We start from the raw sequence: 25,497 nt of genomic DNA, 5'->3' as shown, positions 1-25,497 counted from the left end.
GTCGTCTTTTTAAATTCACCTGTTTGGTTTTTGGTCATTTTCTCCAACACCACCGGCCCGATTTCAACCAAACCTTCTGCGTTGGACTCCCCTCGGACCCCCAGATGATATATCCGAGTTTGGAGAAATTTGAAGAAATTTTAATTTTTGGTCAAAAAAAAAAAAAAACGTAAGCCGCGTGCCTGTCGTCTTTTTAAATTCCCCTGTTTGGTTTTTGGTCATTTTCTCCAACACCACCGGCCCGATTTCAACCAAACCTTCTGCGTTGGACTCCCCTCGGACCCCCAGATGATATATCCGAGTTTGGAGAAATTTGAAGAAATTTTAATTTTTGGTCAAAAAAAAAAGAACATAAGGCGCGCGCCTGTCGTCTTTTTAAAATCGCCTGTTTGGTCTTTGGTCATTTTCTCCAACACCACCGGCCCGATTTCAACCAAACCTTCTGCGTTGGACTCCCCTCGGACCCCCAGATGATATATCCGAGTTTGGAGAAATTTGAAGAAATTTTAATTTTTGGTCAAAAAAAAAAAAAACGTAAGCCGCGCGGCTGTCGTCTTTTTAAAATCGCCTGTTTGGTTTTTGGTCATTTTCTCCAACACCACCGGCCCGATTTCAACCAAACCTTCTGCGTTGGACTCCCCTCGGACCCCCAGATGATATATCCGAGTTTGGAGAAATTTGAAGAAATTTTAATTTTTGGTCAAAAAAAAAAAACATAAGGCGCGCGCCTGTCGTCTTTTTAAAATCGCCTGTTTGGTTTTTGGTCATTTTCTCCAACACCACCGGCCCGATTTCAACCAAACCTTCTGCGTTGGACTCCCCTCGGACCCCCAGATGATATATCCGAGTTTGGAGAAATTTGAAGAAATTTTAATTTTTGGTCAAAAAAAAAAAAAAAACGTAAGCCGCGCGCCTGTCGTCTTTTTAAATTCGCCTGTTTGGTTTTTGGTCATTTTCTCCAACACCACCGGCCCGATTTCAACCAAACCTTCTGCGTTGGACTCCCCTCGGACCCCCAGATGATATATCCGAGTTTGGAGAAATTTGAAGAAATTTAAATTTTTGGTCAAAAAAAAAAACGTAAGGCGCGCGGCTGTCGTCTTTTTCAAATCGCCTGTTTGGTTTTTGGTCATTTTCTCCAAAACCACCGGCCCGATTTCAACCAAACCTTCTGCGTTGGACTCCCTTCGGACCCCCAGATGATATATCCGAGTTTGGAGAAATTTGAAGAAATTTTAATTTTTGGTCAAAAAAAAAAAAAAACGTAAGCCGCGCGCCTGTCGTCTTTTTAAAATCGCCTGTTTGGTTTTTGGTCATTTTCTCCAAAACCACCGGCCCGATTTCAACCAAACCTTCTGCGTTGGACTCCCCTCGGACCCCCAGATGATATATCCGAGTTTGGAGAATTTTGAAGAAATTTGATTTTTGATCAAAACAACTTTTTTCGCACCCCAGTTAGAATTTTTCGAAAATCGCCTTTGTGGTTTTTGGTCATTTTCTCCAAAACCACTGGCCTGATTTCAACCAAACCTTCTGTGTTGGACTCTCCTGGGTCCCCCAGATAATGTATTAGAATTTGGACAAATTTGACTTTTGGCCAAAAAAAACCTTTTTCGACACCCCTGGGGGTTAAAATTTTTCGAAAATCGCCTGTGTGGTTTCTGGTCATTTTCTCCAAAACCACCGGCCCGATTTCAACCAAACCTTCTGCGTTGGACTCCCCTCGGACCCCCAGATGATATATCCGAGTTTGGAGAAATTTGAAGAAATTTGATTTTTGGTCAAAACTACTTTTTTGGCACCCCAGTTAGAATTTTTCGAAAATCGCCTCTGTGGTTTTTGGTCATTTTCTCCAAAACCACTGGCCTGATTTCAACCAAACCTTCTGCGTTGGACTCCCCTGGGTCCCCCAGATAATGTATTAGAATTTGGGCAAATTTGATTTTTGGTCAAAAAAAACCTTTTTCGACACCCCCGGGGGTTAAAATTTTTCGAAAATCGCCTCTGTGGTTTTTGGTCATTTTCTCCAAAATCAATGAACCGATTTCAACCAAACCTTCTGCGTTGGACTCCCCTGGGTCCCCCAGATAATATATTCCAATTTGGACAAATTAGATTTTTGGTAAAAAAAAACCTTTTTCGGCACCCCCGGGGGTTAGAATTTCTCGAAAATCACCTCTGTGGTTTTTGGTCATTTTCTCCAAAATCACTGAACCGATTTCAACCAAACCTTCTGCGTTGGACTCGCCTCGGACCCCCAGATGATATCCGAGTTTGGAGAAATTTGAAGAAATTTGATTTTTGGTCAAAACAACTTTTTTGGCACCCCAGTTAAAATTTTTCAAAAAATGCCTCTGTGGTTTTTGGTCATTTTCTCCAAAACCACCGGCCCGATTTCAACCAAACCTTCTGCGTTGGACTCCCCTCGGGCCCCCAGATGATATATCCGAGTTTGGAGAAATTTGAAGAAATTTTAATTTTTGGTCAAAAAAAAAAAAACGACAACCCCACGGGTTAAATTTTTTTCAAAATCGCCTGTGTGGTCTTTGGTCATTTTCTCCAAAACCACTGGCCCAAACCTTCTGTGTTGGACTTCCCTCGGACGATATATCCGAGTTTGGAGAATTTTGAAGAAATTTGATTTTTGGTCAAAAAAACGTTTCCGACACCCGCGATTAAAGATTTTCGAAAATCGCCTCGGCCATTTTCTCCAAAACCACTGGCCCGATTTCAACCAAACTTCTGCTTTGGAATCCCCTAGGCCCCCCAGATGTCATATGTTCACGAAACACCTGGCCTCAGTCCCCGGTATCTCGTGTTCTCATGTTAAACTCCACACAGGAACCAAACACCTGGCCTCAGTCCCCGGTATCTCGTGTTCACAAAACACCTGGCCTCAGTCCCCGGTATCTCGTGTTCACAAAACACCTGGTGTGTGTGTTGAGTAGTTGGATGTTGAGTAGAAAAAGATAATCTCCAAGATGTGTGGAGTGACAGTGACAGCAAACAAAGTTAACATAAGCTATTTATTTTACCATTTATGGCAATGTTACTTTGTGTTCGTTTGCACTATTTGCACCATAAAGTGCTACTTTTAATTTTGTGTTTTGAGATCAGCTTTCTGCACAATAAATGCTCTAAAAATTACATTATTGCTTTCTTTCCTTTTTTTATATCAATTTATCTTTGCAAAGGGACTACAAAACCAATTCAGAAACATGTCCATTATAATTTTTACATTTAAATTTATACTGCGATATACCATTACAGTGAAGGGATTCGATTTATACTGCGATATGAATTTTAGGTCATACCGCCCAGCCCTAGTGGAGAGAGTTTGTTCAGGAGAGATTCTTTCCTTGGACCATGCCACCCTGCTCCGCTGCTATAGGCTTGGAAGTGGAGATGTGGGTTCTGCTGTCAGTCATCATGGGAAATGTCAGCTCTCTGCCCAACAGGACAGGAGTGATGAGATATTGGTGTAGACTCAGAGAGTAGACATTTTTTCAAATCATATCATAACTGCTGAATCTCCATAGTTCTCCATGAAGTCGTTGATAGGATATCAGGAGCTCTTCAATCATGTTTCCCTGATGGATTCACTGGGAGAGGGGAGGGGGGGCTGGTGGAGAGATGTACACTCAAAGACGGTTTATAGAGTATATATTTGGTACACTTCGGTGGAGGCCATTCTGAACAACTCTGGGGGTGTCGAAGAATGGCATTTTGGCCCAAAATTAAAATTTCTCCAAACTCGCAAGGCATCTTTATTTATATAGCGCATTTCATACCAAGGCAACTCAATGTGCTATAAAGACAAAACTTTTTTTTTTTTTTAAAGAGAAGCATAAAACAGAATAAAAACAAACACTAAAAACAATGTTAAAAGCAAGAGCAAATAAGTAAAATAAAAGAAAATAGATAAAGTTATTAAAAAGAGCGCACATGAAAAGAGATATGACATCTGGGGGTCATCTGAATCAGATCAATCAGCCTGGAAATGGCAAAGAGGTTTTAATAACAACATTTCAAGATTCTACTAAGTTCAGTGGCACGGGTTGATTTAAAAATTAAAAAAAAAGGCAACGAAAGCGCCACGACATCATTACGTAACCGGAAACGGAGCAAATAGTCTGGGGTAGCGTTTTTCACCACCACACCACCACTACCAGCAGCAGCAGCAGCTAACGGGCAACGGCAGAGGAGCAGTGCGAGCAACCGAGTCAACACGGAGCAGCCACTCTCAACAACACCCCCGTGTTTGCACGATACGTGGGGCATTTAGCGACACGCTAAACCTACGACAACAAGCCACCACGTCTATGTAACCGCACATCGTTGGGTTGTTTTGGGGTTTTTTTTAGATGTTGCCGGGGCGTATGGAGGAGTTCACGTTGAAAAGGTCGGTGAGGTGTTGTGCGGACAAGAGATCATCCAGCTAATGTTAGCTAGCCGCAGCCAGCCAGCCGCGGATCGCTCGGTGTGTGGACCTGAGAGTGGAGAGGCTCGGTGCTGCTGCTGCTGACGGACTGGGACCGGGACCGGGACTGGGACTGGGGACTGGTACCGACCTAAACAATGGGCCTCATATTCGCCAAACTGTGGAGCTTCTTCTGTAACCAAGGTGGGTGTCGGTGAAATTGTCACGGCTCACTAACCTCCCGCTAACTACAAGCCGCTCAACCGGGGATAACGAGAGCTGTTAGCCCCGTTAGCTTGAAGTGAGCCACAAAAGCCATAATAACAGATGGAGGAGGGGGGGAAATATGTGACTCGAGGACCGTGGCTGCTGAAGCTCTGCTCGTTTCAACTGTCTTTTGTTCAACTTGTGAAGTGAAAACAACAGGCGTTTCAAACGGCAGCCTCTCTCCATACACCACAAACCACTTCTAGTACGCAAATCTCTTTATCAGTTTCACAACTAACATGATTATCTTAAGTCACCGTAAGCCTGCAGGAGCGCATTCATCGACTTGTCAATCAGCTTTAACTTACTTTTCAGGACACATTGCATCACTTTCCCCACCGACTTGCTGGAAAGCTTGTTTAATGTAAACAGTCTAAAGTCTCCGTTGAGAAAGTCGCTTTACTCACTAATAAGAGTTTCATAGATTTCTTATACAAACATCTACTGAGTTGACATCGAGTCAGAAAGTTCAAACTATAGGGTCGGTAAAAATAACACTGGGTAGGACTGTTTCTGCAGATGTTGCCTCGTGTTGGGAGCATAGGGAGTAATGATGTATGTGTATGTTTGGGGCTATGATTGTATTTAGTTGTTGGTAAATTGAACTGAGTCTTATAACTTTAATAGTACAGGGTGTAATGCTTCCCACTGCTCTGTGTTTTTGTGTGTTTGGTAAAATTGTAATCAATATACCTAAATGGGAAATAGTTTTTGAACTGGACCGAGATTCACCCTGAGTAAATGTTCATCTTCAGGCTGAAGTTAAAGCAGCAAACATTTCTAAGTTTGTTCTGCCACAGTGGTTGTTATTATGAAGGGATACTGAACTTCATATGACCGTATTCGTGTCCCATCTCTGCATGGCCTCTGGGATGTGAGAGAGGGACGTCTGCATCCAGTCCCGGATTCTGAATTTAACTGTTTACAGAGTCAATGTCAATCCTCCTTGTTCACTTCAACAGATTCCAGTGATTCTGAGTGAATTTATTCTACACTGACTAGAAGCTAAATCCATCAACATTTACATATTTTATTTTTCTCATATACATGATAGTATATGGATCTATTCACTATTCTTGGACCAACTGTAACATAATGTAATTTGACCCCTGATCAATAAACTTTTCTTATCCTGGCAATCAACAGGTTTTAATTAACAAAAGTAACTAAATCAAACCAGAGACATTACAACTGACCATGTAGTTGCATTTAATAATAATATCACCATGTCTTTGATCCTGAAACCTTTTGGTATGTGCTATAAAAACATGATTAAATACACATTTAAAAGCCTTCGGTCCAGCTCAGACGTTTCCACAGATTGAATCTGGAGAAAACGTCTTTCCCCTTGAAATCTTTTATGATGGTAATGGCAACGTGTCAGTGTAGTTGTGTAGGGTTATCACAGGGTAGCTCCTCTTTAAGGAAGCAATAGACATCAAACATCCTCTAAAAAAGCCAATGTGGTTCACAGAGACGGTCGAAACTGCGAACCCTCTGACCAGACTTCCTTCCTCCCCGACATCCAGAGAGGCCTCAGACGGCCGGAAAAAAGTCAAAACAGTAAAAGTGGGATATTTTAACATGTACGTGTCACCTCTGATTCTGCGGCGAGCTGGTGGTGTTTGCCTGCTTGACAGTCCTCAAAGGCCTGCTAGCTGGTTTTATGAATGGTTAGGATTTACTGCGGGGTCAATGACGCCTGGAAAAAATGAAGTCAGGAGGTTTTGAGGAAGGAAGGAAGGAAGGAAGTTCAGTCTTTATGGTTTTGGAGCAGCAGTCAATGCCATGAACAACAATGACACTGTATGGACTGAAACTAGATGTGCTATACGACATACATGCATCTTCTTCATAATGTATTTTCCCACAGATGAGTGATTTATTGTGTCTGTTTTGCAGAGCACAAGGTGATCATCGTTGGACTAGACAACGCAGGGAAAACCACTATACTCTACCAATTGTAAGTCGCGCCATATTGTCGAATTCCCGCCTCGTTCGCTCGTTTTGAAACTTGCAGAAAATTCACTTCATGATTCTGTCCTATGAAGCCTGATGAACGAGGTGGTCCATACGTCTCCCACCATCGGCAGCAACGTGGAGGAAATAGTGGTGAAGAACACGCACTTCCTGATGTGGGACATAGGAGGACAGGAGTCCCTCAGGTCCTCCTGGAACACCTACTACTCCAATACAGAGGTGAGAAATACAAACGTCACCGCGTCCTTCTCGTCGTGCAGAGCTCAAGTATTGTCCGTTTTCCTCCTCCTGAGCGTGGCAGCTGGTGTGTGTGTGTGTTTGTTCAGAGCACAGACGGCAGCAGGGGCCGCCCAAGTCAAAGGGTTAGGGTTAGGTCACCCTTTCACAAAGGGGCCCGTCTGAAAAGCAAAGCCGGGGTCAGACTCTTGCTGCGGCGAGGAAGAATAAGAGAAACACAACAGAGGCAGATGTGTGGCAGATTTGAAAGAAAGCTCGCCACAGAAGCACGAGCGCTTCACTTTGCTGATGCAACATCTGCCAGACACTTTTCTTTCTTTTTTTACTTCGGTCTCACAGGCAACATGTAATTTTACTGATTGATGCATCTTCCATACAAAGTCCCTGACAAAGGATACACAACATGGATATTCAGAAGGACGTTACCCTGTATTTGACCGTTCATACACTACACAACAGGTCCCGTCCATTTAAACAAGACCTGACCCCTCAGATCGAGCTCCGTTTCACTTCTCTGCCCCAGAGCAGCGTGAGGTTTTAGTGAGAGATGACACAACAAGTCAGTTACCAGGCAGTTGTGAGAAATGATTAGTGGTCGTTGTGGTATTTCTGAGGTCCAGTTTGTCAGTTGTGAGGATGTGCTGGATATCTATAATAAAGTAATCTATCTATCTATCTATCTATCTATCTATCTATCTATCTATCTATCTATCTATCTATCTATCTATCTATCTATCTATCTATCTATCTATCTATCTGTCTATCTGTCTGTCTGTCTGTCTGTAAGGTTTTTGACAAATTTCACTGATTTTTTTTTTTACTTGTGTTACTTTTGACTGCTGTTAAAAAGAAAATCTGCAATGATTTGCATTTTAGTAGTTTTTAATATACAACAATTAGCAGGTTTATCATTTTTGTTTATTGTTAATACGCTTACACAAAGCTTTAGGCAAGACATGCACATACACATTCAACATAGTAATATATATCACAAGCACAACACAACAACAGAGAAAGAAAAAGCAGTTGAATAATTAAAATAAAGCAAAATAAATCCAAATAAGATTCTTCATTTAATCTTCCACTATACTGTTGTGAGCAGTGTTAATGATGATGTGGTAGACAGATGTTCTTTGCCTCATCGTTTAACACAAGTTTAACTGTTGAAATGTTAAAGTATCTTTGCACTCAATAAATGTTAAATTTATGACAGAGTTGTCCAGGAACCATAAACATCTATCACAGTAGATTTCCCATAGGAGTTAACGAGAAGTCTGTAGTTACTATAGTAACCTGTGTGTTCAACCTTTCTCTCCAAAGTTAAACAGTGGTGTAACACCCTTGTTGTTATCTGGGTCACATTCTTGTTAGATTTCGACACGTTTTGACTCATTTGCTTGTAATTTAAAAAAAAGGAGAAAAAGTGTCCTTTTCCTGAGTCGTCGCCTCAGTTTTAACGGCGTCTCTCACATCACAAAATTAATGTGCCTTTGGTCTTTTGTCACACAGGGTCACTGTCTCTCATTCAAAAAGGGGCTATTAGCATAGCAGTCACCAGCACCCATTGTGAGACTCTTGGCCTGGAAATGCCCACCCGCTGTGTTGCATTTCACTGCTGTAAATGTCTTTTGAAAAGAGGTCACTCAGTGTGATTTTCTTTTTTGTGTGAATGTGTATGTCCTTCTCTACAGTTCATCATCCTGGTGGTGGACAGCACAGACAGAGAGAGACTGGCCATCTCTAAAGAGGAGCTCTACAGGATGTTGGCGCATGAGGTAAAACTCCATCTTAACAAGTCTCAGTATGGGCATAAGGAAGCAGACTACACAGAGCCGGCTCTGTTTTTGTAATGCACATTGATTTTCCGCCACGGTTCGCTTTTTCCACCGGGCTACATTGTTTAGAGCTCGTGGTCAAGAGGTCGCAGAAAGCAGCGTTGTGATTTCATTGTTCTCCGTCCTCTCCCTCAGGACCTGCGGAAAGCAGCTGTGTTGATATTTGCCAACAAGCAGGATATGAAGGACTGTATGTCTGCGGCAGAGATCTCCAAATACCTCACCCTGAGCTCCATCAAAGACCACCCCTGGCACATACAGTCCTGCTGTGCACTTACAGGAGAGGGGTAAGACACATCTGTTGATGGTTTGACTGAACGGTGTCAGACGGCGACGGGCGCACATGGTGAATTTTAAGAATTTTAATTCACTGGAGGATCAGACAATAAATTAACTTCCATCGACCCACCGCCGTCTAAAGCCTTTCCAGCTGCTGGAATAACTATACAATAACTATACACATGTTTTTAATTGATCCTCTGAAGGTGGCACATCACATTATAATTAATGTCTCCCATAAAACAGCTCAGAATTTTTTTTTTCACGTGTGTAAGACAAACTTCTGCCAAGAGAGACAAAGGATAGTCCTAACTCAACTGAGAAAACAAAAACAGTTGTGTATGTGTGCATCAGCTTAACAAATAGTTGTGAAATTAGTACTAAATTGTGTTTTGTTTGGTCTTAAAAAGACAGAACATTTGGTGAAGCTGTAGAAAGTCCAGAGTTGTTGAACTTTTGTTGCGCAGATTTGAAAGTGATGTCTTGAAATCAGCTGTTGTACCGTTTTACACCACCAGATGTCGCCATATGTGCAGAGTTGAAGCTTCAGATTTTTTTTCCAGTCAGAACAAAAACAAAAGCCTCATAGCTTCCTAAGCCTCCTCCTACTGTTGACCTACAGCTGGCATGAGCCTCGGGGGAACAAACCGCTTTGTTTTTCTATTGAAATTATGTCTTTAGGTTTGCACATTTTCCTGCCACTGACCTCTACAACTTCATTGTTCTTCCAGTTTATGCCAAGGTCTTGAGTGGATGACTTCCAGAGCTGGACTCAGATAGCCCCTCCCTCAGCCATCGATGGCCTGACTACCTGCACCACCCACAGGGCGGCAAAAAACGGCTGTCTAATTGTTCCTTTTTATTTTTTTAACGACAAAGTTGGACCTTGACCTCTGCAGACGGCACAGTACGGGAGCACTGACGCGTCTAATCGCTGCGGCGGAGCTGATAACTTCTCCCAGTCGGCGAATTTGCTCGAACCAGAGTCTATGAACTGAGTTGGTTACGGAAAGAGGAGGAGAAGAGGATTATTTCAGTTCAGAGGACGTCCATGTGTGAGGCAGGGCTGCACTGGACACTGAACATTTACACGACATACATATCATGGTACACTACACCATATCATTTCAGAGTATGCCATAGACATCACATCGATGCCCAGCTTGGAAAAATATGATGCAGCTCTATTATTACTGTTATTATTCCTTTTTTTTTTCTTCTTTTTTTCTCATTAATTTGCCTCCGTTCTACGTTTGTTCATGTTCAGGTCAAATTTAACAGGACAAACAAAGGGATTACAAACAGTATTGTAAAACCAGTTATCATGGTGATGGTGGCACAGAGTTTTGCACAGAGCTTATCAGGAGTTTTATACAATAATGTTTGCATGATGTTGTTTTTGTTTTCCAATATCTGTTACATGTCATTTCAGTTTCATAAGCTACACTGTTGGTGGTTCCTCCTCTTACTAAAACCTATTGGTGCCGTATTGAATTGTGGTGAAGTTACGAAATATCCCTTTTTATTAACTTTGAGCCTGTACTTGTATGTTAAGCCAAATTCGCTAGATTTAAAGTGTCGGCATGCAATTTTTTTTTTCCATTAATCTAACCCTCTAAATGGAGATGACATCATCTATTTATTGAATTCAGCTAAACATGAAATACGGCTGCAACATAATTTTCAGTGCAAGTACAAAGCTCTGTTTTAATAACAGTATTTTAAATTTAAACACGGCTATGTCAGTGATGCATTATGATTTTTATTTAATTTTATTCTTTTACATTTTGCTTTTATAGACTGCTCATTTGTTGCTCTAGATCTGTTTTGTATTAACAGACGATCATTGGTGCTCCACAGGTGTGTGACTGATCCACTGCATCCTAATGTAAACATTTCATTAATTTCCTGCTGCCATTTCGGCACATATTCCTCTTAAAAACGTTTTTGTACTTTTTAATCAAAGGGATCAGGATAAGCTGCCGGTGCCACACGTTTACGGGAAGTTGTTACTCTTCGACCACTTTGAACTCCCAGCGTTCAGTGGTTTAGTAGCATTAAGATCTTAAATCAATATTTTGACCATCATATAGCTACAATACTTGATCCTCAGCCTTAACTAAGCTGTTGCGAGTGTCTGGAGGACTGTATGTGTATGAATCTGACCGCCTCCTCATGGTTTTTTATTTTAGTTTCCCTCTACGAAGCGGTATGAGTTCCTTGAACTTGCTAACAGATCTATGCACGTGTCACTTTGTTCCATAGTGGCCAAAAGGGAGGAGGTGCATCAGTTTTCAAGTCTTGAACCAAAATGGTGAAGAACTGGTAAGGATCTTGCTCCTCGACTGCCTCTGGGTCTCTTGAATATATTAAACATTGGTTGTGGGACAAGGTATTTTTACACTAAACAGGAAAGGGTAAACTGTGCCCCCCAGACTCTTTGCAGCATTGAGGTTTACAAAGTATTTACCTTGATCTCACAAAGCAAGGGAACTGATCTTATACCGTCAGTGTAGTGGTGTATAGTCTGGGTCATGTACGTATGTTTTGTTTTCAATAAAAGTTTGTTTTGAACTTTGAGCCTGACTCTGTTTTTTTTTTTTTTGTATTGACTGTTTCTCTGTTTGAAAAGACAAGAATCAGGCTTATCTGATTCAAACACCAGTTTATTCACATCTGTAATATATCGGCCAAACGAAGCACAAAGCAGTCAAGAAAAGACACAGAACTCCTACCAACTTTAAAGGAACATAAGGAGGAGCATAGTTTCTAAAAAATAATGCCGAACATATCAGCCATTTTTTGTTAGGATTTTCTGTTTTTTTCCCTCTAAACTGCACTCTACATTCACTTTGCGATGACGCCTTTGCACTGAGGTAATGAGCAAAGAAAACACTGGCAAGACGAGACATTTAGAAAATAAGGTTAACCAGGAAAAGGTTAGGGAGACACTGAAAAGACACTGGATCTAGATGACATATAAAATCAAACAGACAAGGGGGGGAACGTGTGATAAAAGCTGATATGTTTGCTGAGCTGCAACCCACGTGCCAATAGTTTCCTTGGCTGTGCCGTCCTGTCTACCGAGTACAGACAAGTGTTTGCAGTAATAAGGTTTAATAATACAGTTATAAATGCAGCGATTTTAGAATTTCAAACTCAGTGCTAAAAAAAGTTCTCACAGTAACGTCACCGTCACACTTAAAAAGCAACACACAAAAGTAGCAAACGATGAACCACAGCCGAGTCTTCAGCTGATCAGTCAGTCTCAACAGGACTTTTAAAATGGACCCAGCCCCGTCCCAGGTTGGAATATTAGAAACTTTTATTGTCAGTCTTCATTGGTGCTGGTGTTATCTGGACTCCACTTTGACATCATTTGCACGAAACCCAACTTTTGCTTGCACTTCTTTTTGGCCACACATCCATTACAAGTCCATGAAGTGGTCTCTTTGGAAATGTGACAAGCGTTTTGAAGCCCGGTGTGTTCATGAGTTCCAGCTTGGGCCTGGAGCTTTGGGTCAAAAAACAAAACAAAAACCAGACTGGATAATGAAGAAGCTTAGGAGTCACCGTGGGGTCTTTACAAAATGTCCATCGTCTCACAGTCCACAGTTCACTGCCAGCAGAAAAGAAGGCTTCAAACATGCATTTCGTCTAAAGTTAGGAACATGGCTTTGGATGAAAGGCAGCAACAGCCCAAAATCAAAAAAAAAAACAATGTAGGATGAGGTGAAGAATGGGAGGAGGAAAAGCCGAGATACTCTTTGGCCGAGGCATGTCGTCTGGACGAACTCACACGCACAGAGCTCTGAGGCACCTGGGTGAGGGCAAAAGGACAAAACAAGTGAGACAAAGCCACATGAAGTCACCTACAGCCAACAACAGGAAATAACTCCAAGTTAAATCACTTGGACACAGAAAAGCGAGGGCAAGTCTTACCTGTCCTCAGTGAACCCATCCATTTCCTCCTCGTCATCCAGCTCCATGTCCAGCTCATTGTCGAGACAGTCACGTCCATAGCCGCTGAGGACGCTGCAGGCATCAAAGATCACATGATCAGCAGCTGATTCTTGACTTTATATTTGTTTGCACCGCTTTTTAGAGACTCATCTTGCATTCACTACCCCCATGTGACAAATGCTTATTGTAAACCAATTTAATTACTGGCATATTTCTTCATTGTGTACTAAAAGTATATTCCATTCCATTACACTTTATGATAAACAGATAAAACCTCTTCCAGTCACGTAAGACTGTGTTGAGAGCATGAAGGTAACAACTACATCAGTGGAGTGTTGCAGCAGCTCACCTGACGGAGCGAAACGTGAAGAATACAATCCTCTTGAGCTTTTTGTTGTAGAAGAAGTAGTTGAAGGACCAGAGGCTTCCCTCTTCACCGAAAGGGTCCGAGTCCAGATCAGGGTTGTAGCTGCGGACAAATATAAAGAAATGGATTTAAATGGGCTATCCTGTACCTCAAAGGGTTCACAGCAACGTGACTGAACCACTGTGTAGCATACAGCATGCCCTCCTACCTGTAAATGTCACAGCTCTGCAGGTTGATCTCCTGGTCGATGGCGTTCCACAGCTCCGGCCCCAGAGAGTTGAACTCCTCTCCCACGGCGGAGAACAGGCTGGTGTTCACTGCGTTGGCCACCTGCAGAGAGAAATCACACTCAAATCATCACCCCGCCTTTCTGACATGGAAACTACACGCTCTGCTCCACACGGGGGTCGGAGGAAGCACTGACCCAGTTGACGCTCGGCTCTCGGCTGAACTCGTGGGCCCGCGCTGCGCTGAAGTCGTAGTCCGGCCTGAAAGACTCGTTGAGCGTGGTGATGAGGTAGAAAAGAGTCTTCCTGCAACACTTGTCACTCAGAGGGTTTTCCCCGTCTTCACTGCTCTTCCCGAGTCTGAGGAGAAAAGACACAACAGGGAAATTTTTACGACTTGTCCGCCTTGGGCTTTGGTGTGTGTTCTGACATGTCTGTGCCTGCAGTACTCACTGTGAAGGGCTGGTGGCGCTGGTGGACTGAGGGGGGGACAGAGCCTCCAGGACGTGTGGCTCCCCCTCCTGGCAGAACTGCTTAAACATGTGTTTATCGTCTCCTGCCATCTTGCAGGAATAGCTCTCGATCCTGTGGGGCAGAAATGAAGTAGCACTTTGTAAGCGATGCGTACTTATTTGTGTGTTATAAACAACATGGACAAATCCAGCTGCTGGCTGAATCCCTTAAGAATACAATAATACATTAGGCTTAAACACACTAATACACAACACATAATGGGTACTGGAGGGTATCTTAATGGATTTTTACTCGGTCATACGAGGCCTGATTCATTAGTGAACGCTGTAACCATAAATAGAAAGGAAAATGTATTAGACTGCACCCTACAACTGTTTTTATCATCTGTTGTTTCATAAATAAAGCAAAGAAAAAAGTGAACAGGCTAAAAATCAAAAAAGTAAATGGTCATCTGGAGTATGCACTGGTCACAACAACTGCTTCATTTGGGAACATATGAACACAGCCCGACTATTTCTGGTTACATTTCATGTTATTCTTGTTGTACTGCCATTATAAAGAACGTATTGCAATAAACCAGGCTGTAACCTCCTGTATCATTGTTTGACAAGTCAGGCCATGTCTTTCCACTGGGAACTTTATCTGCACAAACATCTGCCCAGAACAAGTCGGTGCCAAATTCTGCTACGTGCTCCTTCGTGTTTCTGGGTCAGACAGCTTTGTATACAGATATGCAAGTGGAGCTCACTGGTGTCTGCTTGTTTATTTTGCCCCCACCCACCCAGAGGTTATGTAAGAGCAAAAGGTTGTGCAACTTTAGATAGACAACCAAGACCCTCTCTGTCCTTGCCAGCCTAAATTTAGGGACATGGGGTGGCAGAAGATACTGTGGTGGAAATAACTGCCCTGGTTTTCCATCCACAACACAGCTGACTTGTCGACAAAACACTTGTGAGAGAACTGACACCGAAGCAGAGTGAAAATTACAAACACTAGATGCGATTAAAAATAGCTCAGACTCAGCTGCAACTGCAGCCTTCTTACATACTTGTTTATGTATTGTTGTGTCAGCTATTTTAACTGTTGCAATTCTGTTTTTCTTTCTTTCTTTTTTTCGCACTGTGCAAATGACCTTTGCTCAGAGCACTGGTTCACTTTTTAAAAGTGTAGTACACACTACATTGATCACCATTAAATGCAATCTCTGTGTGGTTAAACCAGAATTTCATCCGTGGAAAATAACATGAGCCGCCTGGAAAGTACGATTTTAGTTAAAGGCTGCAGCTTGTAAGTCCTGCTGCTGTGATGGGCTGTCTCACTAATCCACTAAGCAGCCTAAACACCAGCAGCCTTGGCAGCTCCAGCTTCACTCGGCTATTATGTTGAATTATTATACATGTTTGTGTGTGTGTGTACGTACACATGCTCCGACAACACACTTCACAGCAGCCTTCGAAATAGCCACAGACTTGTGTGAGAGGACACCGTGATGTGCGTCACTCGAGGTCACAACAAGCACAGAAGCTCAGTTTCACCACCCACACTCCAAAGGCTGCGCTCAGACTGGGCTACATTAACTCCACAACCCACTGCCCTTTATGTAACCATACTGTCACTGTAATCACAAACCCTGCTCAAGGCCTTATATAACCTGAAAAACATTGTAATGTTGTGCAGTTAGCTGGGTCAAAAAACTTGCTCTGTCAGTTATTAACTTTCCGCACAGGTCCTGAAAGTAGGCTTTTACCTCGGCGGGCCTGTTATCATGATATTGCATAACAAGCAGGTACTCGTTTGCTCCACTACCCCTGTTTATGAGACAAGTCTGTGATCTGTGAACCTGCCACACCTCTCCTACCCTCCGTGACTGTCTCATGACATCACACCAAAGGAAACTTTTCCTGTATAAGGAGAACTTGTTCACTATGAGCTCCTATTCTGACATAAACACAAGTCTGAGTCTGAGGTTTCACTGTTGTGTTGATGTTCCTGTTGAGCACCAAGTCTGCACTACGGAAATAGAAACAGTAAAGCTGCTCCATAAATGCATGTTCACCTCAAGAGGTCAGCATGCTTCGAGCCAGGGCAAATGGGGTGTGTGAACTAAAGGTGCAGTCTGTGTAGTGCAGAACGTAAACAAGAGATCCATAAAGACTAGAAAGACCCCCTCTACGTCTTCACTATTCATGATTCTGCTTTTGATGTTGTAGATTTATTGCATTTCCTATATAAAATTACTGTTCCCTCTCCAATAACATTACAATGGTGTGTGTACAAACAAACGGATACTGTATGGCCCCCTTACCTGCCAAGGATGCGAGACTCCCCTGTTTCGACACACAGTCGAGAGCTGAGAGCTTCAAAGCTGGAGTTTTCCAACAGTTTCATTGTTGCCTGAGAAAAAAAAGAAAAATATTAGACAATGTTATAATTTAATTCAACTTTATTTATAAAGCGCATTTCATGCACAAGGCAGACTCAAGTTACAGTAAAAAAAAACAGTCTTAAAAAATCAATTAGAAATCAATCGGAGTGTGCAAGTGCAAGTAAACATCTTGTGTATGTGGTGCCATCTTCACCACATACACATCTGATGTTAGTCAACAGTCACATCCTGGTACATAGAAAACTCTTGGTTCCTCATTTTGTTTCCATACATAGAAAACGAGGTACATCTACTTGAAACAGTGCCATGGTAACAGACACTTGGTATTTAAATGTGTGTCAAACAAGCGTTTGACAGTGTTATGACATAAAGGTGGAATATAACTAGGTACATTTACGTAAGTACATACATTTTCTTCATTTACACCCCTACTTGCCTACATGTCAGAGGAAAATTTTGAATTTTCAGTACTAAAAACAGCGTTATCAGGAGTTATTTCCTGCATTAAGCACTTTTACTTTTGGTTTTTCGCTGACGCCGTCGTTGTGTTTATGACGCAGCTCTTGTTTTCTCCATCTCTACAGTGTGTTGGTAGGTTTTACTTTGGTAAAAAAAAAAAAAAAAATAGGTCAGGCTCTCTGCAACTGTTTATAAAGTCGGTAAAGATAACATAACATAACAACTGTTGTCTGTAACGTTATAAGTAATTAGTTAGGTGTGGTTACAGCGCCCCATGAGGACATATTTCTAAAATAAAGATAACAACACAATTTCCTCTCTGTAAACCACCGCCCCTCCCCCACCCTGCTCAATACAAGTTGACAAATCGTCTTCCTGTTCCCCCTCCGTCGATGTTTCACCCCAGTTTTCTTACCGTGTAGTATTTTCAGCAGGGCCACAAAAATAATAGCAGGTAATCCGCAGACTGTAGACTCCTCTTCGTCTTTTTTTTCTTTTCAGAACAGCCAAAGATTAACGATCCGCGCGCGCTGTCTTTGACCAGCTAATGTTAGCTACCTGAGCCGTTAGCTATGTTACCGACTGTTAACGGTCCTTTTCTTCACTTCACCAACGACCTATTAATTCACACTGGGCAATAAACATCTTCCACAAGCACTCGGTCGAGAGGGAGTTATTCTGAGGCCTTTTAAATTTATAGAAAAACTGCTCTTGCCGATTAAATGCGATGAGATTAAATCCAGAGACTGTTTGCGTCCGTCGGAGTCTGTCTGCAGCGGCATCCCTTTCGACCTGATTTTTTACAAAGCAGCTTGTGTTAGCTAGATCAAGTCGCCTTTTTTCTAAGCGACTCGATCAGAGAAGTGACGACTAACGACTTTCTCAGCGAATAATACACCACAGCAGGTCAAGTTTTTTCTCAAATAGTCGGTCGCGTCAACAAAACATCTATTCTCATCAAAACAACGGGATCTACTGTGCTGTAAAGCCCAGCCCCTTTTCATTTATATATGTTTGCCCAGCGTCCACGCCCACTTTTACTCAACGCTCTCTTGTGATTGGTCCTTTGACCTGTCAATAGAAGGAATGGAGTAAAGTGATTGGTTAACAGCGCTCGGTCTGTCCCCCAGGCTAGAGCTGTGTTTAAATGGCAGAAACAAGGAACTGTACTGTCTGTAAATATTTTGATTCCGTTAATTTATTCGCACCCAACAGACTTTCTTGAAATCGACTGCTTTTCTTAAAGCAAATATCCAAAAGGCGATTTTATCTCCACATGGATAATCCTACATTTATTTACAATCCAAATATGTCTTCCTCATCCTCCTTCAAGATTTGTTGAAAGAGATCTCACTTGATCGCACTGTTTAGCCTCCATTATCATCTGAACGTTGGTCGTGTGTCCTATGTTCAACACTACACTGCACTAAATCATACGAAATATCCTGATTAATGTCATTAAAGATAGACTCATCATTCGATCAGGCACGCAGCGGCACAATTTTGTAATTTAACTAAAAAAAATTAAAAAGCACGGTACAGGTTATGGTAAAAAAATAAAATAAAAAAAGAAGAAGAAAAAAAGGTTTGCTGTCAATAATACTTTATCTGAAAAAAAAAAAACACAAACCACTAGCGGCCAACGATAGATAAAAACAAAAGCTTTTTTTTATATAAAACATCGGCCCAGTGGCCTAATGGATAAGGCATCAGCCTCCGGAGCTGGGGATTGTGGGTTCAAGTCCCACCTGGGTCGTGATTAATAATTTAAAAAATATGTTTAGAATATGATATAGGCAAATAATGCTCGTCAAATAAAAAGCTGATGTCTATATATGGCTCTACACCCTGTACTAATATCTAGATATTCTAGTCTTCCTATGTATGTCCATCAAGCACACTGAGGATGTAGTGTTGAGTAGTCTCCGGTGTACCTCTTACTATTTCTATTTTTTTTAGGGATGGAAATAACAGTGAATTTGGTTCAGCACATCAATCAAAGGTGAAGCAGGAAGCCCTCCACAATAAGGATGTAACTCTCTTCCTCATGCTCAGTAATCAGCGTCTTATTGACGCCATTCGTCTAATCAAACTTAACCAGGTTCTCCAACCATCATGGCATCCATGCCCAGAGAGCAGCAATGACCTTCAAGTAAAAAAGCTGCAACCAACACCCAATATTTCCACAAAAAAACATTTTATTTTTATTTAGATAAAACAAGATAGATAAAAACAAATTGCATATAGAAAACAACTGGTTTGCGTCACGACTGTGTGATATAGTCGGAAACATCCCCCAGGCCAGTGCTCTCATTATCCAGGTACTCTAGTATCACATTACCCCCATTGTACAGGGGAGTTTCAGCGTGAGCCAGCAGTGAGAGCAGGGTGTCATCCATCCGCAAGGCCTCTCCTGTCTGAGGGTGGCATAACCTCAGCTTCTGCAAACACACAGTGAGAGAAACACACTGTCAAGATGTACAGTATGACATTTATAATTTTGTTCTTTTTGTTTGTTTGTTTTCTTTTGGGGGGGGTGGCACTTATATTTGAAATATTTCATGTATTGTATTTGTATTTGATGAGGCACAATATATATGGAAATTATAATAATTTCACATTTGAGTATTTTAATTTAATATTTATAATATATAGGAATAATTAGACTGTTAGTTTACAAATTTTGTATGAGTTTGTGCAATCAAAGAGTGATAAAAAGGAAGAGACAATTTGAAGATGCTTGCAGATTTTCCACAAAAGATAATATATGCAAAAATGATTTGCTTGTCTTTTCTTAATGCATTTATACCATTAGAGATCTACCTAAATATAAACTGTTTTACCAGGAAAGGGAATGGGATAACAGAGGAAAGAATTGAATTTCTGATTTTGTGTTAAAAAGCTTCACTAAAACACTGCAAACAACAATGGAAGGTAGTTCTGAAAGAACATCGACATGCTAAATATTTAACACAGCTTCACTGAACTTCCTGTTAGAAGAGCCCTCTCTGCTGTGACATGCTTTGCAGGACAGTGCTCAGATCTAACACCTGCATTTCATATGTGCAAACAGGTTTGTTACATGCATATAAACAAGAATAAATTGTCATCTTCGCAGCAGACAGTCCTTGTATCTTTACCTCATTTCAGTTTGTGCAAGTCATGAAGAACTCAAGATAATTTCATACAGAAGAAAGTAATCTGAGAGGCAGCGGAGGCTGATCTGTCACTGAGCTGTAGTTGTAAATGTGCTAATAATATGTTCTGTGATTATCAGTAACTCTGCTCCTGCTAGCTCTTACCTTAGCTGTCAGTATGTTATTGTTGTTCTTCAGACTAGCTAGGGAGGCTGCGTAATCCACCACTTTTCCCACACTCCATTTGGAGCAGAAGAACATGGGTTGGCTGGAATCTTTGGATTCTTTAGGGAGATAAACCTGAAAATAGGTCCTCTCTGTCTGCCAGGCCAAAAAAGGAAAGGAAATAGTCAGCTGGGCAAAATTATAAACATAATCATACACAGAGGCACACTGAAGATCATATGCAACATCTATTTATGTATTTATGAAGCTCCCTCAGGAATTACATACATAATAGACAGGATTTTACCTGGGGCAGTCCCTTGTCTCCTGCAGCATGCAGCTTCAATTTCATTAGTGCCACCTTAGCTGCAGTCGCACTGTTCTTTGCTCCTCTACGTCCTTTACTTTTGGATCCATCTTTTGACTCTGTGTAGACACAAGAGAGCGACATGATCCAAATGTACAGAGGTTAAGCAATACAAACAGATGTGCATTAGTTATGACAAAGATGGCAACATCTTGTTTAATACTGATCCCATGTGGACAAAAAGGGGAATGACAAAGAAACAGTCACAATATCAAGATACCTGCTCTAGATACTAGACTGTTCTACACTGTGACTTACCCACTATTTTTTGCACCAGCTCTTTAGTGGCTGCCATTCGAGGCTTCTGGACCTCCAACTTCTCACACTTGTGATCATCTTGATGGCGGTGGCTAGAAATCAAGAACAAAAACTTTTGGCCATTAACTTACAAAAATATTCCCTTAATGTCGAGTCCACCTGTACCAGGTCCAAACAAACACTGGAACCACAGGCAATGTCAGCACTTATGTTGTTCCATGAAATAGAGAGAAGGAAAAAAAAGTGAACCTACGCCAAACAGAAATGTTTTTCACACTGTGGGCATATGACGAGCAGCAACTCTTTCCCCTTGCAGGCTTCAAATGAGCACGGATAACTTTTAGTGCCACTGCCACCAGTCGCCTTTCGTTCTGTTTTCACAGACTCCTATAAACAAATTGATGTAAATTAGACAAAAACAGCACAAAGACTATCATTAGTGTCACAACAGAAGAAACACGTAGTTGTCCCAATCTTATCAAAGAAGAACAGAAACATCATGTCCACAGCACAGCCTACCTCAGGACATGAGTGGGCCTCTCTGCTTCTGTGATCAAGGCTGTAGGGGACAAAAGATACATTGCACAAGTACATACATGGAACAGCAAAGATAAAACTGTTACCTACTGTTCTTAAGTGCAGCTATGAGATGCTTTTTTAAAATTATTTTGTTAAATAAATGCCAGAGAATACTGATAGTATGCTCACAATCCCAATGTGACTAATGTCCTATTCAATTAGCCTCAAAACTAAATATATTCAATTTAATTTCACAGGCAAGATGGAAAAAGACCTAAACCTCTCAAATTAGAAGCTTATATTATGTTTTTTCATGTGATTGTAATCTCTTTGCTCCTTGGAGTTAAAGGTCAAAATATTTTAACTTATGAAAATCACTTTACTCTGAGGGTGGTTGTGATATCTTACCAGAAAACACCGCTGCAGGAATCACATATAAACGGAAGGAAATCTATGAGAGGGATGGTGAGAACAAGATCCATCAGACAATTTTCTTGACACGGTTTATTCCAAGATGAAGTGCATACCTGCTGCCACATCTGTTAAATACTGTGGCCTGAGACGTGGTTACAGCAGAAAATAAAGGACTCTATAACTTACTCCATCCAGTTGCTGTTCAGTGAAGTTGAACCCCAGTGACTCATGTTCATACACACTTATCGGTATAAACCAAATGTACCTTATCAGCCTAGTCTACAGACTACTAAAGCCAGATACCAGAGTGGCTCTTCTCGCCATTAGTGTCGTGTTACAGACGGTGCTGTCACTGTGACCAGAAACAAAACAAAACAAGAGACTGTGTAACAGTTAGCTAACCAGGCTAGCTGACAGGCTAACTGTGCTAAACAGACGCTGGCGGTGTTTCATGATCAAACATGGCGACACGCTTTAATATCTTTGTTTATTAGACCAAAATGGAGTCGGAACAGACCTTGCAGGTTACAGGAATCGATCTGACAATGTTTCCCAATCTCTAATTCAGCCATTAGTTAGTTAGCTTTTAGCTGGTTAGCTGTTAGCTGGTTAGCCGTCAGTCTGCGGATGACGTCAACACAAACTTTGACCCCAACAGTCGAAACACGTGACCGAGACGTTCCCCCCCCCCAAAAAAAAAAAATCAAGTTTGTTTTTGTTTCACTTATAATAATAAAAAATAATTATTATTATTATTTTAGTGTTGTAATAAAATTAAGTGACTGACATTTACATTACAAATGTGCATTTATTTGTTTATCAAAGCTTTACCAAAAACTCGTTTTTGTTTGGTGGGTTTCAGGGCGGAGTGGGGCGGTGTCAGGTGACACTACGTCATTCAGGTATGGCGAAACAACAGGTGAAAGGTGTGGTGTAGAGGTGCGCTCACTGGCTGATTTGAATTGAATGCATAAACCCGTCGAACAGGAAAGTCTGCGACTGAGAACAACATACCTAACGTTACCTGTGGACACACTGAGGTCTGGGTCGTCAGAGGTGTTCGTTACCTGGACATTTCACGCCAAAGGCAGCAAAAATGAGCAAAATCGCAAAGTTATTCAAGGGGAGTTCGAGCTCGAGCTCGGGCTCCTCGAGCTCTTCAAAGTCCAAACACCACCGGTCGCGAGGAGGACCGTCGCCTCAGGAGGCCATTCACAAATTGCGAGAAACAGAGGAAATGCTGACGAAGAAACAGGATTACCTGGAGAAGAGGATAGAGCAGGAAATAATAATAGCCAAGAAGAATGGCACTAAAAACAAGAGGGGTATGTTTTTGAACTTTGCTTTTGACCTTTGCTCTGAAGAACAGGTGCACAGGGCACCTGTTCTTCAGAGCCTATAGGGCACTGAGAAACTAGGCCTGCTGTTGTTAAAAGTGAATAGCTAACCTACTCTTCTTAAGGTAATCTAACTAAAAGTGTTTACAGCTGAGATATGTAGGCCTAGAGGTTAGAGAAGTCGATTCACTGTCCTATGTAAGATTATCGACACAGTGATGGTGCTGTGTTTTCATTGTGATGGTGTTTTCCAGAGAGAAGCTTCAGTTTTCATAGCAGCAGCAAGTATAACGAGTTTGTGACAAGTGAGGCTGCAGAAAAGAAACAAAAGAATAATTGATTAAACTTGAAAATTCCTGAAACCCACAGTGTTTTCCCCACTTGAAACCCTGAAGTGCTGCATAGTTAAGGTGAATCATCTGTTATATAATGGGAGGAACCCAGTGTTGTTATTGTTTTCTTCCCTCAACCAGATTTGGACAAGTGAAATTATCACAAGTCACACATGAGTGACTTTTAGGCTTTCTCTGCTTCAGCTGCTCTGCAGGCCCTGAAGAGGAAGAAGCGTTTGGAGCAGCAGCTCACCCAGATTGACGGCACACTCTCCACCATCGAGTTTCAGAGAGAAGCTCTGGAGAACTCGCACACCAACACTGAGGTCCTGAAGAATATGGGCTATGCTGCCAAGGCCATGAAGCAAGTCCACGAGAACATGTAAGAACCTCCTGGCATTAGCAATAATACTGACATTTGTTACTATTAATTCATCTTAAATTGCTAAATAACACTTTGTCTATTCTTGTGATGGGGGACCCAACAGTGCATTTATTTCACAAGACTTTTTCTATTACACTTCCGAACTTGAAGCTGCAAAGGGAGCGTAACACATCAACTTTATTCACAAAGCTCTAAGGAAAACATCAAACCCAGATATATACATGTACAGACTGTCTTAAGCCAACTGTGAAGTTATCACTTTATAAAATAGAGATATTTAGCTAATCAAATGATTAATATACAAAAAGGAAAAAACATTTTTGTTGAAGTTGTGTTGAACTTTAATTTACAGTGATGTGTTCTGTAATTTTTGCCATTTTATGTCCCCCTTGGGTCTTTTTCAGGGACATCGACAAGATAGATGATCTGATGGGGGACATCACGGAGCAACAGGATGTGGCACGAGAAATCAGCGAGGCCATCTCCAGGTCTACTGGCGAGGAATTCGATGAGGTTGATACTTTTTCTACCTCCTGTCAAAGACTTTTTTATGCTCTCTTGATCTTTCTCTTCCTTTTTAGGACATTTTCTTTTTTGACACACAACGCAGATTTTTAAAAAAAAATGTGTGGTACCCGCTGTGTGTGGCTGCTAATCTTTTTTCTTGCCCTAAAAGATGCTTGTAACAAAACTCTGCGTGTTGTTTATCTAATGTGTTTTCTTAGGATGAGTTGCTGGCAGAGCTTGCAGAGCTGGAAGAGGAGGATCTTGAGGACAGCATGAAGAGTATGGGTGGATTACCCAGCGTGCCAAGCTCCAAACTGCCTTCAGCACGGCCCAGCCACAGAGCAAGTAAGTACAACACAACATAGACCTAAATAAAGACAATTGTTTTGTTTTTTTTAGACTACTGTTCATTAGAAATTTAGAAGGCAATGTCATATATTTGAGCTTTTAGAACTAAATCTCATACATTTTGTGTGAGCAGCTCTAAGCATGTTGCTCTGACTGATGATGTTGGCTTTATACTGTATATATTTTTTTTGCATGTCAAAATTGCATTATGATTTAGAAAAGTTTTGATCTGTACACAAATGTATGGATTTAAAATGTGCAAGAAAACAGAATCACATGTTCCATTATAATTTGATGATATTCATTGATTAACTTAACTTGATTCTTTTTACAGCAACCAAGAAAAGGGTTGAAGATGACGATGACATGCGTATGCTGGCGTCGTGGGCAACTTAAGTACATAAATGCAGCCTTATACTGGAAGTGGTACAGAGTCATGATATGGTTATTCTTGAGTTGTTAGGGAAAATGAAGTTCTTTATTTTAAAAAACCTCTTTGTTCATAGCTTTATTATCCAGGTTATATATTTATCAAGAAATTAAAACATTCAAGTGAAGGAGTCAGCAAACTGCAATTTTAAATTGAATACACTTTTTTTCCTTTACTAGCCTACATCTGTTTTTTTCTTCTTCTTCTTCTTTTTGTCATTGGTATCTTCCCACAGAACCTCCTGCTGATATAAGCTTATTGAAGACATGAAGAATCCTTCTGTACTTTTATGCCAAACTTATGTAAATAAACTTTGACTTTGCAATAACACTGTAAATATGTTGCTTTTCAATATTCAACAATAAAATGATTCCCATATCAATAATGCCTGATTACTGCTATTA

The 25,497-nt window shown here is 41.3% G+C and overlaps 5 protein-coding genes and 1 non-coding gene across 6 annotated transcripts in view; 4 read left to right on the top strand and 2 right to left on the bottom strand.

Annotated features, from left to right (window-relative positions):
- The window catches only part of LOC146966724 (zinc transporter ZIP12-like), a 201,537-nt gene that overhangs the window by 125,150 nt on the left and 50,890 nt on the right, over positions 1-25,497 (top strand). The window lies entirely within an intron of this gene.
- On the top strand, positions 4,131-11,598 carry arl8 (ADP-ribosylation factor-like 8). The gene is made up of 6 exons (XM_085763705.1): positions 4,131-4,624; positions 6,590-6,650; positions 6,739-6,886; positions 8,596-8,679; positions 8,875-9,026; positions 9,750-11,598. The coding sequence occupies exons 1-6, from the start codon at positions 4,579-4,581 to the stop codon at positions 9,796-9,798; spliced, it is 540 nt and encodes a 179-aa protein (XP_085619831.1). The 5' UTR covers positions 4,131-4,578; the 3' UTR covers positions 9,799-11,598.
- Positions 11,664-17,873, bottom strand: maf1b (MAF1 homolog, negative regulator of RNA polymerase III b). The gene is made up of 8 exons (XM_085763704.1): positions 17,310-17,873; positions 16,355-16,443; positions 14,029-14,160; positions 13,773-13,935; positions 13,557-13,678; positions 13,331-13,450; positions 12,961-13,053; positions 11,664-12,838 (listed from the first exon to the last, which is right to left on the bottom strand). The coding sequence occupies exons 2-8, from the start codon at positions 16,435-16,437 to the stop codon at positions 12,814-12,816; spliced, it is 738 nt and encodes a 245-aa protein (XP_085619830.1). The 5' UTR covers positions 16,438-16,443; positions 17,310-17,873; the 3' UTR covers positions 11,664-12,813.
- trnar-ccg (transfer RNA arginine (anticodon CCG)) lies at positions 18,578-18,650 on the top strand. The gene has a single exon. It is a non-coding gene; the product is annotated as a tRNA-Arg (tRNA).
- Positions 19,102-22,412, bottom strand: zfand1 (zinc finger, AN1-type domain 1). Its single transcript, XM_085762715.1, has 8 exons — positions 22,272-22,412; positions 21,749-21,791; positions 21,341-21,380; positions 21,075-21,208; positions 20,822-20,913; positions 20,504-20,622; positions 20,197-20,352; positions 19,102-19,335 (listed from the first exon to the last, which is right to left on the bottom strand). The coding sequence occupies exons 1-8, from the start codon at positions 22,324-22,326 to the stop codon at positions 19,159-19,161; spliced, it is 816 nt and encodes a 271-aa protein (XP_085618841.1). The 5' UTR covers positions 22,327-22,412; the 3' UTR covers positions 19,102-19,158.
- chmp4c (charged multivesicular body protein 4C) lies at positions 22,659-25,485 on the top strand. Its single transcript, XM_085763334.1, has 5 exons — positions 22,659-23,079; positions 23,628-23,805; positions 24,213-24,321; positions 24,534-24,660; positions 24,998-25,485. The coding sequence occupies exons 1-5, from the start codon at positions 22,851-22,853 to the stop codon at positions 25,057-25,059; spliced, it is 705 nt and encodes a 234-aa protein (XP_085619460.1). The 5' UTR covers positions 22,659-22,850; the 3' UTR covers positions 25,060-25,485.

The sequence above is a fragment of the Trachurus japonicus genome, chromosome 20 (assembly GCF_045865225.1).
Source record: "Trachurus japonicus isolate A0001 chromosome 20, Traja_1.0".
Taxonomy (NCBI): domain Eukaryota; kingdom Metazoa; phylum Chordata; class Actinopteri; order Carangiformes; family Carangidae; genus Trachurus; species Trachurus japonicus.
Note: the sequence above shows the minus strand (reverse complement) of the source record. Positions and strands in the feature narration are given on the sequence as shown.

Coding starts and splice junctions, on each gene's coding strand:
- arl8 (XM_085763705.1), top strand. CDS start 4,579: ATGGGCCTCATATTCGCCAAACTGTGGAGCTTCTTCTGTAACCAAG. Junction 6,651..6,738: donor ACCACTATACTCTACCAATT/GTAAGTCGCGCC, acceptor TGTCCTATGAAG/CCTGATGAACGAGGTGGTCC. Junction 9,027..9,749: donor TGTGCACTTACAGGAGAGGG/GTAAGACACATC, acceptor TTGTTCTTCCAG/TTTATGCCAAGGTCTTGAGT.
- chmp4c (XM_085763334.1), top strand. CDS start 22,851: ATGAGCAAAATCGCAAAGTTATTCAAGGGGAGTTCGAGCTCGAGCTCG. Junction 23,080..23,627: donor TGGCACTAAAAACAAGAGGG/GTATGTTTTTGA, acceptor TCTCTGCTTCAG/CTGCTCTGCAGGCCCTGAAG. Junction 23,806..24,212: donor AAGCAAGTCCACGAGAACAT/GTAAGAACCTCC, acceptor GGTCTTTTTCAG/GGACATCGACAAGATAGATG.
- zfand1 (XM_085762715.1), bottom strand. CDS start 22,326: ATGGCTGAATTAGAGATTGGGAAACATTGTCAGATCGATTCCTGTAAC. Junction 21,381..21,748: donor TCCTGCAGCGGTGTTTTCTG/GTAAGATATCAC, acceptor TGTCCCCTACAG/CCTTGATCACAGAAGCAGAG. Junction 20,623..20,821: donor GCTGGTGCAAAAAATAGTGG/GTAAGTCACAGT, acceptor GTGTCTACACAG/AGTCAAAAGATGGATCCAAA.
- maf1b (XM_085763704.1), bottom strand. CDS start 16,437: ATGAAACTGTTGGAAAACTCCAGCTTTGAAGCTCTCAGCTCTCGACTG. Junction 13,936..14,028: donor AGCGCCACCAGCCCTTCACA/GTGAGTACTGCA, acceptor TTTTCTCCTCAG/ACTCGGGAAGAGCAGTGAAG. Junction 12,839..12,960: donor GATGGGTTCACTGAGGACAG/GTAAGACTTGCC, acceptor GCCCTCACCCAG/GTGCCTCAGAGCTCTGTGCG.